Source organism: Strongylocentrotus purpuratus, unplaced genomic scaffold (genome assembly GCF_000002235.5).
Source record: "Strongylocentrotus purpuratus isolate Spur 01 unplaced genomic scaffold, Spur_5.0 spur5_scaffold_1, whole genome shotgun sequence".
Lineage (NCBI taxonomy): Eukaryota > Metazoa > Echinodermata > Echinoidea > Camarodonta > Strongylocentrotidae > Strongylocentrotus > Strongylocentrotus purpuratus.
The window spans coordinates 1696501-1714501 of NW_022145594.1; the positions used below are offsets into that span (position 1 = coordinate 1696501).

At 37.3% G+C, this 18001-nt stretch overlaps 1 protein-coding gene across 5 annotated transcripts; it reads right to left on the reverse strand.

The window, feature by feature from the left end:
* Positions 1–537: 537 nt before the first annotated feature.
* Positions 538–14425, reverse strand: LOC591795 (homeobox protein PKNOX2). Of its 5 annotated transcripts, none has more exons than XM_030977471.1 (11): positions 14232–14425; positions 12242–12413; positions 11423–11562; positions 9414–9430; positions 9263–9330; positions 8337–8417; positions 7093–7188; positions 5715–6050; positions 4160–4236; positions 2357–2559; positions 538–1987 (listed from the first exon to the last, which is right to left on the reverse strand). In XM_030977471.1, the coding sequence occupies exons 1-11, from the start codon at positions 14402–14404 to the stop codon at positions 1770–1772; spliced, it is 1581 nt and encodes a 526-aa protein (XP_030833331.1). In that variant the 5' UTR covers positions 14405–14425; the 3' UTR covers positions 538–1769. The 5 variants fall into 5 exon arrangements, with proteins under 5 accessions (XP_030833331.1, XP_030833330.1, XP_030833333.1 ...); XM_030977470.1 differs by having other exon boundaries at positions 9263–9303; positions 9387–9430; XM_030977473.1 differs by lacking the exon at positions 9263–9330 and having other exon boundaries at positions 5715–5846; positions 9346–9430.
* Positions 14426–18001: the final 3576 nt, after the last annotated feature.

Here is an 18001-nt window from a genome sequence, read left to right on the forward strand (position 1 = left end):
CCAAAACCTTCATACTAAGTTACTTTTATTGTAAAGTTTAAGATTTTTGAAAAATATCAGTGAAAATTTGATAATCGGGCAAGGAATAAGGAAATAAGAGCTTTTTGAAATTACTAGTCACTAGAGGGCGGTATTCAATTTGATGACATCATCTGTGGACAACTCTCCATGCCTTTTGTACATCGAATTTCATGTTTTTCCTTCTTTCTTGTGATTGAGATAATGTACTCCCCTGAAAGCAAGATATAGAATGCAAAATGATATTCTACTTCACATGTTATGAAGTCGGATCTAGAGCACAAATAAATACGAAGAAAACAACAAAATTGTGAAATTTTATGTACAAAAGGCATGGAGAGTTGTTCACAGATGATGTCATCAAATTGAATACCGCCCTCTAGTGACGAGTCATTTCAAAAACCTCTAACTTTCTTATTCCTTGCCCGATTTTGTTCAAATTTTCACTGATTTTATTCAAATCTTTTAAACATTACAATAAAAGTAACTTAGTATGAAGGTTTTGGTTTCCTTTAAGAATTGGATTAAAGAAAAATTTAATGCCACAAAATTTGGTATTCCAATAGACACATAACTGAAAGTGTGATTTGCCAAAGTTTCTTACCACACATTCTCATTAAAACTACATGTGCATAATAACCTGCAATGTTGACGGTTGATAAACCTTTACCAATAAGTATCCTCATCTCCATGAGTCTATTAGGGTTCAAAGGTTAATCAATCAATTTGAAGACAGGCCCAGACATGACATGGGAAACCACCTAAAACAAAAATCGCTTTGGCAAAAATTAAGTGACATGAGCATAGCGCACTTTGCATTTCTATCTCTGATAATGAACAGATGAGTAATCATTTTAGCATTGATGGATGCAACTACTCTTTCTTTCATTCTACTTGCTTGTAAAATGAGTTTCAGTTTGCTTTGGCTTATTTGAGCTGGGTTTTTGTGGCAAATTTAGAACGAGCTTTGGTAAGACCATATAGAGGTGTCAAAATGGACGTAAGATGCAAAGTTAGTGGGTGTGACCCCTGACACAGCACTAATATCCTGTGGCAAGGTTTTAATCTACATTTGCCACTCTAACCCAGGGGAGGAAAGGGGATCTGGTAGATTGACAAAAGCCTTTGCGTCAGTAATAGTCATATACCATGACGAAGACCATGTGGTAGGAATACTTCCCAAAAAGTGGAGATGGTGCACATCGCTTAGAGACGGTATTTCGTATTAAATGCTTTATAAATCCAGATAATTATTACTTACATACCCCCTTGTAAATTTTATGGTTTTTGTGCTTTTTGTAAGTCAACAATGAGAGGTGGACTGGTTGAATAAGGGCCCTTCTTGAATACTTTTAGATGTGTTATGTCTATCCTCAGTCACCATTATCTAACACACTTAACCATCAGTCAACCATCCTGGCAGACCTTAGCATGATCCACTGCATGCATGTCATGACTTTCCGGGATACGTTGGTCAAGCATTGGTCAAAACCTAAACAATTAGGCTTCTTGCATGTCTTTCCATGTCTCTGATTCCTGCAACGATATGCCAAATCCAGCCAGCTCCAACAATACTACCCAACACTGTATCAGTCCGTAATCCAGATAGAATCATCATGGTGCACTTCCGACACAAAAGGTCAGAATGTGTTGGTCAAACCCCAAACAATTTGGCTTCTTGGTCGTCTTTCCATGTCTTTAATCCCTGCTACAGAGTCCAGCTAGCTCCGACAATGCAATTCAAGACGCTGTCAGTCAACCATCCCAGAATCACTACCAAGTTCTAAATTGGTTGAGAGATCATCATCATCGTCATCATTGTCGTGGAGACTGTCTGCACCACTTGCTCCGAGGTTATCGAGAGAGGAGACTGACGATGGAGATCGTTGCCTAACACCGAGCATCGGTGACATGCTGTCCGAGGAGAGGTGTCTTACACTGTCCAAAGCAGCAGAGGCCTCGTCGTCCACTGTAGAGGTGAGAATGATAGATAAGAAATGTATTTTGAAATGTCGCCTGTCTCTTATCTAAAGTAGCATGATTTATATGAGACTTGCTCGTAGAATGAAATACCTTGGATACAGAAAACTTTCATCAGTTCGGGATAATAATAACATGTAGTTTTTATTAAGCTTCTACCAACCTTAAATTTGTTATGCAAGCATTCATCCACTCCTGTGGACTTTCTCAAGCTAAGTGATCAAAAACATTATGAAGGATCAAAAACATTATGAATCAAAAACAAATTAGACTTTTACATGGAAATGTTGCATTTTAGGTAACTGTTTTTTTCACAAGTGGATACCCGCATCCTGTTGGAGATAATTTTTTGACTTACTATTTCTCCTGTCGAGTGAGCTAGTCCCACCTGCTGTAGCCTGTGTAATGGTCGTCGTCTGACCAAGCTGAGCTAGAGACTGAGGCCAGAATCTCTGTGTAGATGGTCTGTTCTGACTCTTGGGTTTCTTGTTCTTAGTAGCTGCCTCAGGGTTACTTGCATCCAACATGGGTTGTAAGATCCGCCGCCTTGCATTGATAAACCTGAGCAGATAAATTAATTTCAAAGTACATGAAATATGCTTTCTGTGAATTAGCTGTCATGTCTTATAGATAAAGTTGAGTTCTGGTCATGCGATTGTATTGTGAAAGAAACATTGTGGAATCGATCAGAAAAGGTTGATCATCTAGCATATAAGAATTGGTGTGTACTGCAAGGTTCAGGAATCATCAAAATAATAAGAAATTTGGCCCAGTCTAGGTAAAGTTACAAGCCCTGTATACAGAAAGATGTATATGGGACTATACGAACATGTGGCATAAAAATCTGTCCCGATTTGTATGATGTTACATGCCATATTTAGAATATTAAGGCATTTGAAGAGCCATGCTTTTCAGAGAACATATTTTTTCTCTGATGTTCTTCTACACTTGCATAATACAATGATAACACTCTCAAATTATTGTTCACCTCTTCCCAGAACTCAACCTTCTCTTTAAGTATTATCATGATATCAAATATATCAGTTTCAACTGTTGGTTGTAAGAATGGAAAACTGCAGCAATACACCAGTTTACGGTTAGGGGCGCCATTTCAATTGACGAGTAAACAAGGATTTATGTGTAAATTAAGATTGCACCCATGCAAATTATGATGACATCACTGCCTGCGCACTGCGTTGTGCGCGCACATCATCATTTGCATTGGTGCAATCTTAATTTACGCATAAATACCACTGACCTCAGGTCATTGGCTTTGTTTCAAAGCCAATGACCCGGGGTCAGCCTGTCTGTGCATGCGCACTGATGTAACCGTAAACTGGTGTATTAATGTATTCATTAACTGCTAACCCCTTCTTCACTCCTAGATTACATATTCATTCATTTCCTTCAATTGTAAAGTAGATGCTACATACATAATTGTTTACTATGTATCTGATAAATAGTAACAAACTTCTTGTTCTGCTTACTAACTGATTAATAGTTATTGAGTTCCTGTCCACTCTTTATTATTGTATCGTTAACCACTTACTGACTAACTGTTCATTAATTATTGACTAACTACTTACCAGTTATTGACTTTTTACATTGTGAGATTGGTCTGAGCTGCTATCATTCTCTGCACACACACACTTACTGTTAATAACTTAGTGACTAACTGTTCATTAGTTATTGACTAAATACTTACCAGTTATTGACTTTTTACATTGTGAGATTGGTCTGAGCTGCTATCATTCTCTACAAACAGGCTTACTGCTAAGAACTTACTGACTAACTGCTCACTAGTTATTGACTAACTACTTACCAGTTATTGACTTGTAACATTGTGAGATTGGTCTGAGCTGCTATCATTCTCTTCAAACAGGCTTACTGCTAAGAACTTACTAACTGTTTATTAGTCATTGACTAACTACTTACCAGTTATTGATTTGTAACATTGTGAGATTGGTCTGAGCTGCTATCATTCTCTTCAAACAGGCTTACTGCTAAGAACTTACTAACTGTTTATTAGTCATTGACTAACTACTTACCAGTTATTGACTTGTAACATTGTGAGATTGGTCTGAGCTGCTATCATTCTCTTCAAACAGGCTTACTGCTAAGAACTTACTAACTGTTTATTAGTCATTGACTAACTACTTACCAGTTATTGACTTGTAACATTGTGAGATTGGTCTGAGCTGCTATCATTCTCTTCTCATCTTCACTAGGGTACGGATGCTGAAAGACACAAAATATCACAAGTTATTCACACTGCAATATCACAGAGATGTACATGTACACGCACCAATATCTCAGGACTTAGTCCACACATATTTGACAAATCTAACGACAATTCAACCCACTAATGTGGCAAACTGCTGCTGATCTCCGACTCCAACAGTGGAAGAAGAAAATGGACATTTGGGTCAGAATGAATTCAATATTATTTTTTTTTTTTTTTTTTTTTTTGAGGGGGGAGCATTTAATCAGAATTTGGATTACATAAAATAATGGTACTTAGTTGAGTTGACAAAGTATTCTATCCAAAGTTTAGGGAATCTTGTTACCAAACTAATGAAAGTATTTTTCCCATTCCCATACAGGTCATTGAGCTAAGCCTGGATTACTTACATGTAAGTGCACAATGCAACATGCCCAATACCCATTTTTATTGGTATAGCTAGTGGGAAGGTTGGCATCCTAAAGTAGAATACTTTAAAATGTGATCTAAATAAGAATTAAACCCTTAAAGATAAAGACCAGTTATGGTCATGCGATTGCATTGTGAAAGAAACGTTGTGGAATGGATAAGAAAGCTTGATCATCTAGCATATCAGTATTGGTGTGTACTGCAAGGTTCTGGAATCATCAAAATGATAAGAAATTTGGCCCAGTCTTGGTAAATTTACAAGCACTGTACAAAGAAAGATGTACATGGGACTACGCGACATGTGCGCGACACGTGCGTTATATCTATTAGGTCCAAATAGATATAATAATCTACCAAATATATCAATTAGTAGGCGGTTTTCTCAGCAAAATGTGTATGATCACATATTAGTCAAAACATATTCTTTCACATGATTGGTAATAAGAGTTTCCATTTCATTTTTTGAGAGGGGGGCATTTCCAAAACTAGTCTTTACCTTTAAGCTCAATGCTAAGTAAAATATTGATTTCACTCAAGTGTTAAAAATAAACACTGACCCTGGGTTGGCTAACAATCTACAATGTGATTTTTATGTTTTTTCTTGAACTATACTTTCTAGTGGCAGCGGTGGGATCTCTTAGGGTGGTTCTCTCGAAAGCAGACTAACTATAGTCCATGGTTTAATCCACCGACTAAGCATGGAATGCCAAGTGTCTATATGAATATGTTTTTTGAATAATTTAATCTGTCACTAAATTAAAATAAAATGCAATAACATAATAAATATAAAACAATAAAACTATGATATAATTATGTTATCATGGTAATTTAGGGACATATCAAATTATTCAAAAATATATTCATATGGTCACTTGGCATTCCATACTTAGTCAGTGGATTAAACCATGGACTAGAGTTAGTCCAATTTCGAGAAAGGCACCCTTATTCTTTATTTTGCTGCAAAGCTTTGTTTTGGAGGGGAGGTGGTTTTTCTTGTTTTTATTGAGGCGAGGGGCTTATCAAATAATGTGCAAGTGAGATTGAAAATGAATGAACATGGGCTTACCACTATGTGTTGAAAGAGCCACGACCTCATGACAGTAGTTGCATGCTTGGGTAGAACCCCTCGTTTTGGTTTCCTCTTGTTAAGCAGGTCATTGACCTCCGCTGCGTCTGCCATGGCAACCCTGAGATCCCCCTGGTTGAGAGAGGAGAGCATGTTATGAGCTTGCTGCTGACCTGCTGAACTTTGACCCTGGTGGGAGATACCAATCTGTGAGAGGGGGGTAGAACCATGAATGATGGGAACCACGTGTTGTTGCAGCTGATGTGGTGGAGGAGGGTCAGACTTCTTCTTGTGGTGGTGGTGGTGGTGGTGGTGGGCATTGTTGCCTGGAATGGACTACAAGAAGAAAAACACCAGGGGGGCGTTTCACAAAACTTGTCATCAGTGCCAAATAACAGTTTATGTTATAAGCTACTGAAATCCTAACTTCTGATTGGTTATCAGCAGATTTGTCACTGATTTTTGTCATTTGTCATTGAAAAAAGGCTTTGTGAAACGCCCTCCAGGGTTGCCTTAACGCTTGTTCAGATAAAGTGCGGTCAACCGCCGCAAAAGAGCCCCAGCATTTTTTCTTCCCATGTTTAAAATTGAATGGCAACTGCGGGCAACAAAGGACTTGCAAGTAGTCACTGAGCTCTCTCTGTCTTATAACATTCACAAATGTGAAGTCTACTGCACTTTGTCTCATCATGAAAACGTCCCGGTGTTGCCGCATCCTATCTGAACAAGCCTTTAGTGGTATTGGATAGCCGCTACTAGCCCAGGGAAGGGTATAGGGGATCCCCCTAATCTACTTAAGGATGCATGATGCTAATACTACAATGGACATCTCACCCAAATTATCGGGCCATTGCAGTATCCATGCTTTACATGATACTAAATTACTTTATCACTTTAAATTTCTAGAATCTACATCATTCGTCAATGATCCATGAAATACACAAACATCGTGGTTATTTTAATACTTTGATACCTGTAATGGTTCTGGTATACAGGGAACATGTTAATGGAAAAGCTACACCTCTGTAGGTTTTCTCTTTCTTCTTAGTCAAAGATCACTAGTTAGTAGTAATGCTAAATAGCTGGATATCAAAATTACTAGGAGAATACCATCACCTAGAATAATATGTCAAAGTCCCATGACATAAAGGGAAAATGTTTTCCATTGTCATACATCTGCTGCTACTACACCCGAACCTGTCTATAGTGACCGCCCAAGGGAAACACAAAATGTGGTCTTTGTAGACAGGTTCCTTTAGTACATGTTTCAATGAGAAAATATTTTCAAGGGAAACAAAAAATGTGGTCTTTGTAGACAGGTGGTCTTTATATACAAGTGGTCACTGAAGCAGGTTTGACTGCACTACTGTAAACTTACTTGAGTTAAGATTCCCTGTGGTGTGACCACACCCTGTGGTAAGACCGGTGTGTAGACGACCTGACCTGCAGAGTTGACTACTGTTGCTGCCTGATACTGGGTCATAGACAAACATAAATAATATAGAAATATTAAGCATATAATTACCGTTGGTAAAGGTGATGGGACAAACTATCACTTCCGAGGAGATCTGGAGGTAGCTATCATTCCAAAGCAAAGCTGAGGAAAGATAGTGTTTACATTCAGATCGCCGAGGAAGTGATAGTTTGTCATCGCCTGAAACCAAAAGGTGATTATATGCTTTATGTTTCACATCGGAAACATTTCACTTCTTCCATCATTTTAGAGCAACAAGTCATAAATTAACAGCTAGCAAACGGTGTACGATACGTACAGTGCATGCAGTACTTACATACGTGCATATACACAAAGTATAAAATCTTCAATGAAGTGCGTTGCACACTTGCACTGTGTAAATAGTACTACTATCTACACATGATTGCTACAAACTTTTCTTCTCCCATCAAACTATCTTTCATCACATGATTTACTTTTGACGAATCGTAGAGCAAGATTCTTAGTACCGGTATGTGGAATATAACATATTATTCTTCTGCTGATATGGTTCCACATCGCTGCACAAAAATAATGATTTTCAACAGTTATTTATTTTGAATTCTTCAAAAGAGTAGAGGCATTTTAATTTACTACATGTAGATCTATGTAGAGGAGTTGCGGTCTAGTGGATAAGTCACTTGACTTGTGGATCACTAGGTACGAGGTTCAAATCCCAGCCCTGCGCTAACATCCCTTGGCAAGACAATCTAAATTTACAAGCCCCTATTCAGATGTAAATGAATAAGTTATATGCTTCAGCACTAGATGCTTTGGTGGCTCAGCAATAAACAGGGAAATAATGTCTAAGAGCCCCTGAGTGCTATAAGAAGCAATTGTTATTGTTCTTCTTTTGGTGGGCAAGATAAGCTATTGTTATTATTCTCTCTTCTAATGATATGGTTCCACATCTGTGCACAAAAATAATGATTATCAACAGTTATTTATTTTGAATTCTTGATGCATCTTTACCACTTCATTTTGTTATGGTATATTAAAGCCCCACTGCACTACTAATAGCTACTTGCGCCCTCTATAGAGCAAACAATGCCTAATCGTGACCATTGGTCCCCCATGGTCCCCTTTTGCTTATGTTAATTAAAGCTGATTTGATGGATGAGATAACTTACTTGGTTTGCTTGTGAATGTGCTCCATGTTGTAGTATCACAGCTTGACTGTTTGGTGTTGAGGTGGGATGGTTTTGGCTGATCTAAAAAGAAGAAGAAGAAAAAAAGGTCAACATGGCAGTGCATATGATAATTGTAAATGACATATAACTGATATTTCCACGACAGGTTATTATAAGGTAGATCACTGCAGGTATAGACGATGCTAAATGCCATCACCTTTAAAGGTAATACAAAGTTTTGGTATGGTGTCATGAATTTGGTTCAAATGAACATATCACAAACATTGGAAGCGATTATTAAATATGAACGTTGTCGCGGTTGAAATTGAGTCTAAAGTGATGAAATAGTAAAAGTTGTATAGCTCCCTCTAGAGACTGATACTAATTTAGCTTTAAAACAATGTTTCTCGACTACAATCGACCACTTTGATATTCCTGTTTGAAAAATTATATATCAGAATTGCATATTCTGATTGAAATATTTGAAATTGACCGGGAGCACCGGTAAATGTTTGATTATTCAATTTCTCGAAAGCAGAAGTGTTTTAGGGACTAATACATCCTCAGGGGCAACCAAATATATATAAATCGTAAAGAATTACTATCAATCCAATGTTCAAAATTTCCCAAAACTTTGCATCACCTTTAAAATGGTGTATGATGGAATGTATACATACCTGATTATGTTCGCTAGGTGGTGGTTCTAGATCTAGAAGATCTCCATTGGTTAAGTACTGACTGTCAATGAATGTATACATACCTGATTATGTTCAATGGGTGGTGGTTCTAGATCTAGAAGATCTCCATTGGTTAAGTACTGACTGTCAATGAATGTATACATACCTGATTATGTTCGCTAGGTGGTGGTTCTAGATCTAGAAGATCTCCATTGGTTAAGTACTGACTGTCAATGAATGTATACATACCTGATTATGTTCACTGGGTGGTGGTTCTAGATCTAGAAGATCTCCATTGGTTAAGTACTGACTGTCAATGAATGTATACATACCTGATTATGTTCGCTAGGTGGTGGTTCTAGATCTAGAAGATCTCCATTGGTTAAGTACTGACTGTCGAACTGAGCGGACTCTCCCCTACAGAATCAAAGACATATAATATAGGATACATGTTAGTCTTCATTTACAGTATGCTCATGAACACAATATTTGTTTCATTTTATTTCCAACAAAATAAAATAAATTACATGGGATTACATTGTACATAGTAAAACAATGAAACTTGAAACTTGGTCAAGTGTACAACAGGCATATAAAACAGGTTGAACATGGAGGGGATTGCTGAAAAGCTAGGCTTGTAGATTGCAGCCCCCTATAACTTATAGTTGTATAACAACAATAACAATATGACTACAAGATGCACACGTTTCCTTATTCAGAAGTGTATTAAATGATTGAGTCATCTCCACTATGCAAACTATCTCTGTACTTGTTTTTCTGGCTAAAATCGATTGATTAGATTTTCTCTCTGACCATGTACCATTTTAAAATTCTGTCTCCCTTTCCTTATCTCCACCCTCTCCCCCCCCCCACCTCTCTCTGTCTCTCTTCTCTCTTCTACTTTTTTCTCTCTATTCCCTCTCCTTTCTCCTTCTTATCTGTTTTGATCTCCACCCTAGCTCTATCTTCTTTTTTCTCATACCTCTTTCTTTACTCTCTCTTTTCCCTCTTCCATTTCTCTTTCCTTTCCCTCTTCCATTTTTCTTCTTAAATTTCTTTTCATTCCCTTCTTCCTCCCATCCTTCTCTTTTTTCCTCTCTCAATCTCACCATCTCTCTCTGTCTCTCCCTTTCTTTCACTCTCTCCTTTATCACTCCACTTTACCACTTTGTCTTGATTTAGTTACCTTTCATGTCATAATAGATTCTTAGTGTGCATCTTCCTCTCTGTCTCTCTCCTCTCTCATCCACCATGAATTAACGCTGAATAAACTCTGAATGAACTTACCTTTCATCTCCCAAAAGATTTTCACTGTGCATCTCTGTCTCTCTCTCTCTCTCTCTCTAAATCTCATTCACCATAAATATACGCTAAATAATCTCTCAATAGATTGCATCTTGCTCTACCTCTCTCCTCTCCTCTCTTCTCCCCTCTCTCTCTCTCTCTCTAACTCTTATCCACCCTGAATAAACTCTGAATGAACTTACTGTTCATCTCTCAATATATTTTCACTGTGCACCTTGCTCTCCCCCCCCCCCCCCCCTCTCTCTCTCTTTCTTTCTCTTTCTCTGTCTCTCTCCTCTCTCTCTCTCTATAACTCTCTCTCTCTATAACTCTTATCCACCATGAATAAACTCTGAATGAACTTACCGTTCATCTCTCAATAGATTTTCACTGTGCACCTTGCTCTCCCCCCCCCCCCTCTCTCTCTCTCTCTCTCTTTCTTTCTCTTCCTCTGTCTCTCTCCTCTCTCTCTCTATAACTCTCTCACTCTATAACTCTTATCCACCATGAAAAAACTCTAAATGAACTTACTGTTCATCTCTCAATAGATTTTCACTGTGCATCTTGCTCTCTCCCTCTCCTCTCTCTCTCTCCCTCCCCCCCCCCCTTCCTCTCTCTCTCTCTCTCTCTCTCTCTCTCTCTCGCCCTCCCCCTCCATCTCCCCCTCCATCTCTCTCTGTGTCTCTCTCTCTGTCTCTCTCTCACTCTTATCCACCATGAATAAACATTAAATAAACACTGAATGAACTTACCGTTCATCTCTCAATAGATTTTCACTATGCATCTTGCTCCCCCTCTCTCCTCTCCCTCCCCCCCCCCCCCCCCCTCCCCCTCCCTTTCTCTCTCTCTCTCTCTCTCTCCCTCTCTCTTCTCTCCTCTCTCTTTTTCTCTCTCTCTCTGTCTGTCTCTCTCTCTCTCTATAAGAACTTACCGTTCATCTCTCAATAGATTGCATCTTGCTCTCCCCCCCCCCCCCCCCCACCCCTCTCTCTCTCTCTCTCCTCTCTCTCCCTCTCCCTCTCCCTCCCTCTCTCTCTTTCTCTCTCTGTCTCTCTCTCTCTCTCTCTCTCTCTCTCACTCTTATCCACTATGAATAAACATTGAATAAACTCTGAATGAACTTACCGTTCATCTCTCAATAGATTTTCACTGTGCATCTTGCTCTTGAGGCAAGTGATATATCTATGGCAGAAATCTTTACAAAGTTCATTGACCTTCTCTAGTTCCAAAAGGTGTATTCGTAGTACTTGGATTGCTTTGATCATCTGTATATGTTTTAAAAAGAAGAAAAGAAACAGAGATAAGAAAATAAATACATGACTGAACTCCTTGCATGCATTCTTCTATTCATGTCCTGGCATACAAGCAGAACACACGTCTTTAACTGTAAAAAAAGATTATTTAAAAGTGCACACATAACCTGGCCACACACTCAAGAAAGAAAGCATTTAAGATTACCAAGAGTCCTTTTCAGGACTCCCCAATTCTCCCCCCCCCCCCTCTCACATGGTGCAACCACAAGCCTGCTGTATAACCTGACCATCTCACAAATTAATCTATCTCTTCACACATAAAAAATTGCAGGTGATAAAAGGGCTATACCATATAGCCCCCTATGAGCAGAACTTGATTATACACTGTAATAGCTTTCTTTTTACTATACAATGTACATGTAGTTAAATAATGCCTAAGGTTTGTATTTGTGGTATTTATGGTATTTATGGCATACCAGAATATGTGCCAATGGCCAATCACGACCAACAAAAGTTTCATCCGGGCCCTGTTTCATAAAACTTGATGTCAAAAACAAGTTACAAGCTACTGTTATAAGCTACTGAAATGCATGCATCTGATTCCCTGAGAGCAGATTTGTCATAGAAATTAAGTATTTGTTATTGATAACCAGTTTTATGAAACAGGCCCCAGATCAACACGCATACTCACTAATGTATCAATCTCTGTATCTTCAATGAAGAATGTACTGCCCTCTCTCTTCAGTCTGTTGACAAACTCCTCAATGTCGACATCGAAGCTTGCTGATGTGGGTGGGTCAGGTGACTGAGTGGCCTGTTCACACTTCTCAAATAACAACGCCATCAGTGGGAACAGTGGGTGTCTAGGGGGAACGAGAAATGATTTTGTTAAAGTGACTTGATCGGTAACATTGCCTCAGATTCTGAAACAAAATCTTTGATTTAGCTCATGATGCAATCATAATTATAAACCTTTAGGTCCGTCAGGAATCCCATGACTTTTACAAGCCGATCGCCTGTCTCATTATCAAGATATTTATGGATGGAAATTAAAATTTCATTTTTCATTTTCCTAACGGTTTTTATAACACTACAGTCTATTTTGGGGGGAAATGTGTACCGTAAATCTCCATGTATAAGGCGCACTTTTTTGCCACCGAAAAAATTTGAAAGTCGGGGGTGCATCTTATACACAGGTACAGAATTTTTTTTTTTTTTTTTTTTTAGTTTTGATTTATGGCACTATGGCTGGCAATGTCTCCCAGCTCAGTAATCAGTGTGTTGACTCACCACTCGGAAACTACAACAACACTCAAATTTGTCTGTCATCTTGGTTTGAAAGTAATTTTTGTAATAGATCTCAATATGTAGTTTATAATAATAATTCCTCAATTTTTTTTTTCTATAACAATTTTTTTTTTTTTTTTTTTTTTTAGTTTCGATTTATGGCGCTATGGCTGGCAATGTCTCCCAGCTCAGTAATCAGTGTGTTGACTCACCACTCGGAAACTACAACAACACTCAAATTTGTCTGTCATCCTTGGTTTGAAAGTAATCTTTCTAATAGATCTCAATATGTAGTTTATAATAATAATTCCTCAATTTTTTTTTCTATAACAATTTTTTTTTTTCCCCCAAAAAAAATAGGGGTGCGCCTTATACATGGAGATTTACGGTACCGGTATGTTCCGGTCACTCAAAGATTTTTACTTTTTTGAGGCACTTTATGATCATTTTGAAGCACTATTTTTTTTAGGGCTTCAATATTACACCACATCAAAAACACTGATAACACCTAGTGCCATGCATCTCAGATTTAATATTGTTACGGTAAATATTGCCTTTAAAGATCCAAGGGTACCGGTAGTTGCTTTTTCTTCAGTTCTACTGAGAACTACCGTACATTGAATCCAACCTACATGTATATGTACTGTTGCAATGAATGACAGATTAGTTCATGCAGATATTGCACAATTTACTTTGCAAGTACAGTCCTGATAGTAATGTAAATTGGTTTAAAGCCTCAACAGTATTTGTATAGATTCCACTCTGATTTACTCTCTCTACTGGAGGAAACGGAGGACAACAGAGATGAACTGCATGAGTAAATGGAAACTGACAATGTACTTCAAACTTAAATTTGAAACTCAAAATGACAGAAACACAGGAATAACAATTCAAATTTGAAGCAAAGAGTGGGAAACAAAGAGACTGGAAGGGGTTGGGAAGATAATAATAATATTAAATTAATAATAATGATTATCTAAAAACAAAAAGTACCATAGTGCTCACGAAATCACAGAATATGAAGTAGAAACAGAAAACTCATAAAATAGATAAATAATAATAATAATAATGGGTTCTTATATAGCGCTCATGTCAGTCATATTATATTACTGAGGGAAGAAGACTTCTTCCCTCAGTAATCTACCCAACACCCCACTGAAGTCAATGGCTAGTAGAAACATAGACTTAACTTCGGGCCCAAGTGCTCAGTGATACATAAACCACTTTTTCTCAAAATGGAGTTATCTTCGTGTCACTGACCCCTCAAAGTCTGTTTAGATGGATTTTGAATATATTGTTGAGGAACCAGAGTGCAATTGAATGGAAACTGTCGAGATTCAGTTCATAAAACCAGCAAAGATGTATCAAAGGGAACTAAAACAGTTTTCACTTACTGATAAACAGCTCTCTTGTCTTTCTCTAGCTGGACCTGTAGCTCTTCAGCTTCCTCCGGTGTGAGGTTCCCGACTGACTCTGTGCCTGCCTTCAGGACGCTAGCAGGTACGGTACGTGTCCCTGCTGGTCGATGCTTTATCTCCGCTGCCTCCTCACTGCTTGACTGCTGCATCCTGACTGGAAGAGTGGTGACTGGCCTGGAGGTGACTGGCCTGGGTGGTGACTGGCCTGGAGGTGAAAGAAAAAGTGCAATTGTAATCAAAATGTACAGTGTATGCACTTGGAGAGCATAATAATTATTGTTTTATTTACTAATGTATAGCGCTTTGAGCCTGTTTATGTATTAAAAGGCGCTATATCAGTATCAATATGTACATTGTATGTATGTATGAATTCTTGAACTTGAACTTTATTTTCCACTTTCAAAAGATCAATATAAAAACAACATAACTTTTATACATTGAGGTACTCATTTTGAACAACATAATGAAAGTACATTCAATTCAATCCAATTCAATTCAAATGAACATTTATTTTCTCCATTCAATTTGACAATATGTTCCACCTCACTGCCCATTTATTTAAACGTAATGTCCGTGAAAATCAAGTGAGTTGATTTTGCGATCGCTCACATGAAGTATTGCTACCACCCTCTCTCTCTCTTTCGTTTACTCTCTCTCTCCTCTTCCATTTTCATTTAATTTCCTATTTGTATAAAATGTTTTATAGTTTTTTTATATTATGTTTTTTTTTATTATTATTGTATATTTTGTATATTTTGTGTATTTGTATGTGTATTGTAAGATATTTGAAATATAATTTGTTTGTGTACAGCAGGGCTCCCTTGTAAAGCAGGCCTTGCGGCTTGAATGGGACTACCTTGCTTTTTATAAAGAAAACATGAATAAATGAATAAATAAAGAAATACAAAAATATATTTGACATCTGTTCAAACATTACAATTTATACATAGGAACATAAATATATATTTAAAGAAATTGTATTAGGAAGAAGGTGCAAATCCTGATAAGCAAAGCTGGTAATGCGTACGCCCGAATACGCAAATACAAATTTCATGGCTGAAAGTAATGAAATTCTACATAATAAAAGAAAAGATAACTTCAGATACATACATGTACACGTACATTTTTTTAAATGAATGGGTTATCAAAAGTTATCATAACTTAACAGAACAATTCCATTGAGCTATACACAAACTCAAAGGCCCGAATTCACAAAGGAGGTTTGTCGACAAACCTTGGTTTTTGTACGTCATATGACGCGTTTTACGCGTTTTTTACAAACCTGGTTTGTAAAGATGTAAAGAACAAAAGGAGGTTTGGCGAAACAAAAGGAGGTTTGAGCTCAAACCTTGATCTGAGCTCAAACCTTGCTTTGTGAATTCGGGCCAAAGTGTTTTTAAATACAGTGATGTAATGAGTGTCCAGCCATTGAGGGAGCCCTTTATCTCCTATTTTTCTCTACTTGCCATTTGACTGGAGCACTTTTAAAAGCTTGTACCATAAATGTAGAGGATGGAGAAAACAGGTGTCAGTTAATAATATTCTGCCCCTATATCTTTAAACCCAATTTTTTTGGGGTGGGGGGGGGGTGGGCTTCACAGAAATGTATCAAGTATTACAAATATCTCAAGGACCACTGTGAAATACACTGGGCGTAAGCTTTGGAATTCCCTTTCTGTTCAACTTAATTCTTGTCCATCACTTAACTCTTTTAAAAGAAACCATAGAAAATATATTATTAGCTCCTACTGTCATGACTATTGGTCGACTTATTCCTTTTTTATAATGTTTGTTACACTTAGGGTGTTTGTTTATATATTCTGTTTGACTTTACTCTGTTATATTCTGTGCTTGTATATTGTCCACTTTTAAGGTTCTGCCTCGAAAGGCAAATGGCCTACGGTATGCAGTTCCTATTTGTTCTACTCTAATGTATTGTTAATATATATGTACAGGTATGCTATTGTTCATATCATTATTGTTTTTAATGGTATGTTTTCAATGGAATGTGGAAAATAAAACTTGAACTTGACCTTATATGTTTCTCTTTGTCAAATTACATATGTTAATTATTATGACCCGGGGGGTGTTTCATAAAGCTGTTCGTAAAGTTATGCATGACTTTACGAACGACTTGAATATGAAGAGCTAAATATGATTCTCAAATCCTTTTAATTGCATGAGCTAAAGTTGAAATATGCAGATATAGATTAACCTTATCATCATTAATAAAACATTTTAATGCAAAGTGTAGTTTTGGCTACAATTTAATTGAGATTATTGGAAATGTAGTCACACTTTGTTAAAATGTGAGGAAAAACTTTGGGCATCCCATTTGGCTGTTCATATGTAAGTCATTCGTAAAGACATGCATAACTTTACAAACAGCTAGCTGTATGAAACACCCCCCAGGTTAGTATTAGTTTGACCTACACATACACAAATGTATGTATATTACATGTCAACAAAGCAGTATTATGCACTTTATGTATGATATTTAATATGACAGTAATCATGATCACTTCATAATAGATATGCATGGTGCTTAGAAATGAGTAGATCCTTGGATTGTAACGGTATTGTATGGCATTGACTGTGTAGCTACCTGGGTCATGAAAAGTGCACAAAGACACCCTAGTTGCTGGTATGTGCAAATATAAATTCTAACAATAAAACTGTCAATCATAAGTATGATTCATCCTGACTCTCTCTTTCTCTTTTCTGCTCTTGATAATCTCTTTCTCTTGCTCCCTCTCCCTCTCTCTCTCTCTCTCTCTCTCTCTCTTGCTCCCTCTCTCTTTCTCTCTCTCTCTCTCTATCTCTTGCTCTCTCTCTATCTCTTGCTCTCTCTCTCTCTCTCTCTCTCTCTCTATCTCTTGCTCTCTTGCTCGCTCTTTCTCTCTCTCTCTCTCTCTCTTTCTCTCTATCTCTCTCTATCTCTTTTGTGTGATCGTCTCCCTAATTATAAATGTCTATGAAAAACAAATTAACAATGCCTTTCACAACAAAAAAACAGAAATCAATGAAATCCACTTCTGGGTTGTGTTTCTTTCAAACACCGGCAGAAATTTCGCAATTTTTATTTTATTTTCAAAATGTTGTTTCAGCTGTGTAAATGGGCCTACATTTAGGTCATAAGAACTTGTGATTTGGAAGGTTTTGGAATCATCAAAATGATAACATATTGAGTAAATCTTGCCTAATTAAATTACAAAGAAATGCACTGCATACAAGATGGGTGAGCCTACAGTATCTGGCACTACAATGGCAATCAAATTTGTTCCATTATTAATTTTTAATATTTCTTGTCATATTTCAGTTAGAAAAAGACAGCATTTCAAGATTTATTCATGTGACATTGCAATGGCAGTGAGATATTTTGAGACATTTTGAGACATTTCTTGACTTAATTTTTATTTTTGGTCTGTAGCAGAACTTAACTTGTAGGCCATCTTAATTCAAAGACCACATGAAGAGTTACTCTCCTATCAAATGTGATATTAATAGCTTTCTCTACTATCAACACTCCACTCCCCATCAAGCACACAACTCAAGACCACAAGAATGTACAAGTACTAGTACAATGTGCTGCAAATAATGAAGACTTGTTCAGCAATATTGATATTAAAGGTGCTATGTCCCATTTGCACACCAAAAATTAAAAGGTTAAATTCAAACGGCATTTGAAAGATAAAAGTAATTTAGAACTTCACTTAAAAAAGGGGGCTTGAAAATGTCTTTAAGTG

Excerpts from the sequence above, each read along its gene's own strand:
- LOC591795 (XM_030977471.1), bottom strand. The coding sequence starts at position 14,404 with ATGCAGCAGTCAAGCAGTGAGGAGGCAGCGGAGATAAAGCATCGACCA. Across the intron at positions 7,189-8,336 it reads CACATTCACAAGCAAACCAA|TATCAGGCAGCAACAGTAGT; the intron begins GTAAGTTATCTC and ends TCTATGACCCAG. Across the intron at positions 6,051-7,092 it reads CACAGGGAATCTTAACTCAA|TCCATTCCAGGCAACAATGC; the intron begins GTAAGTTTACAG and ends TTCTTCTTGTAG.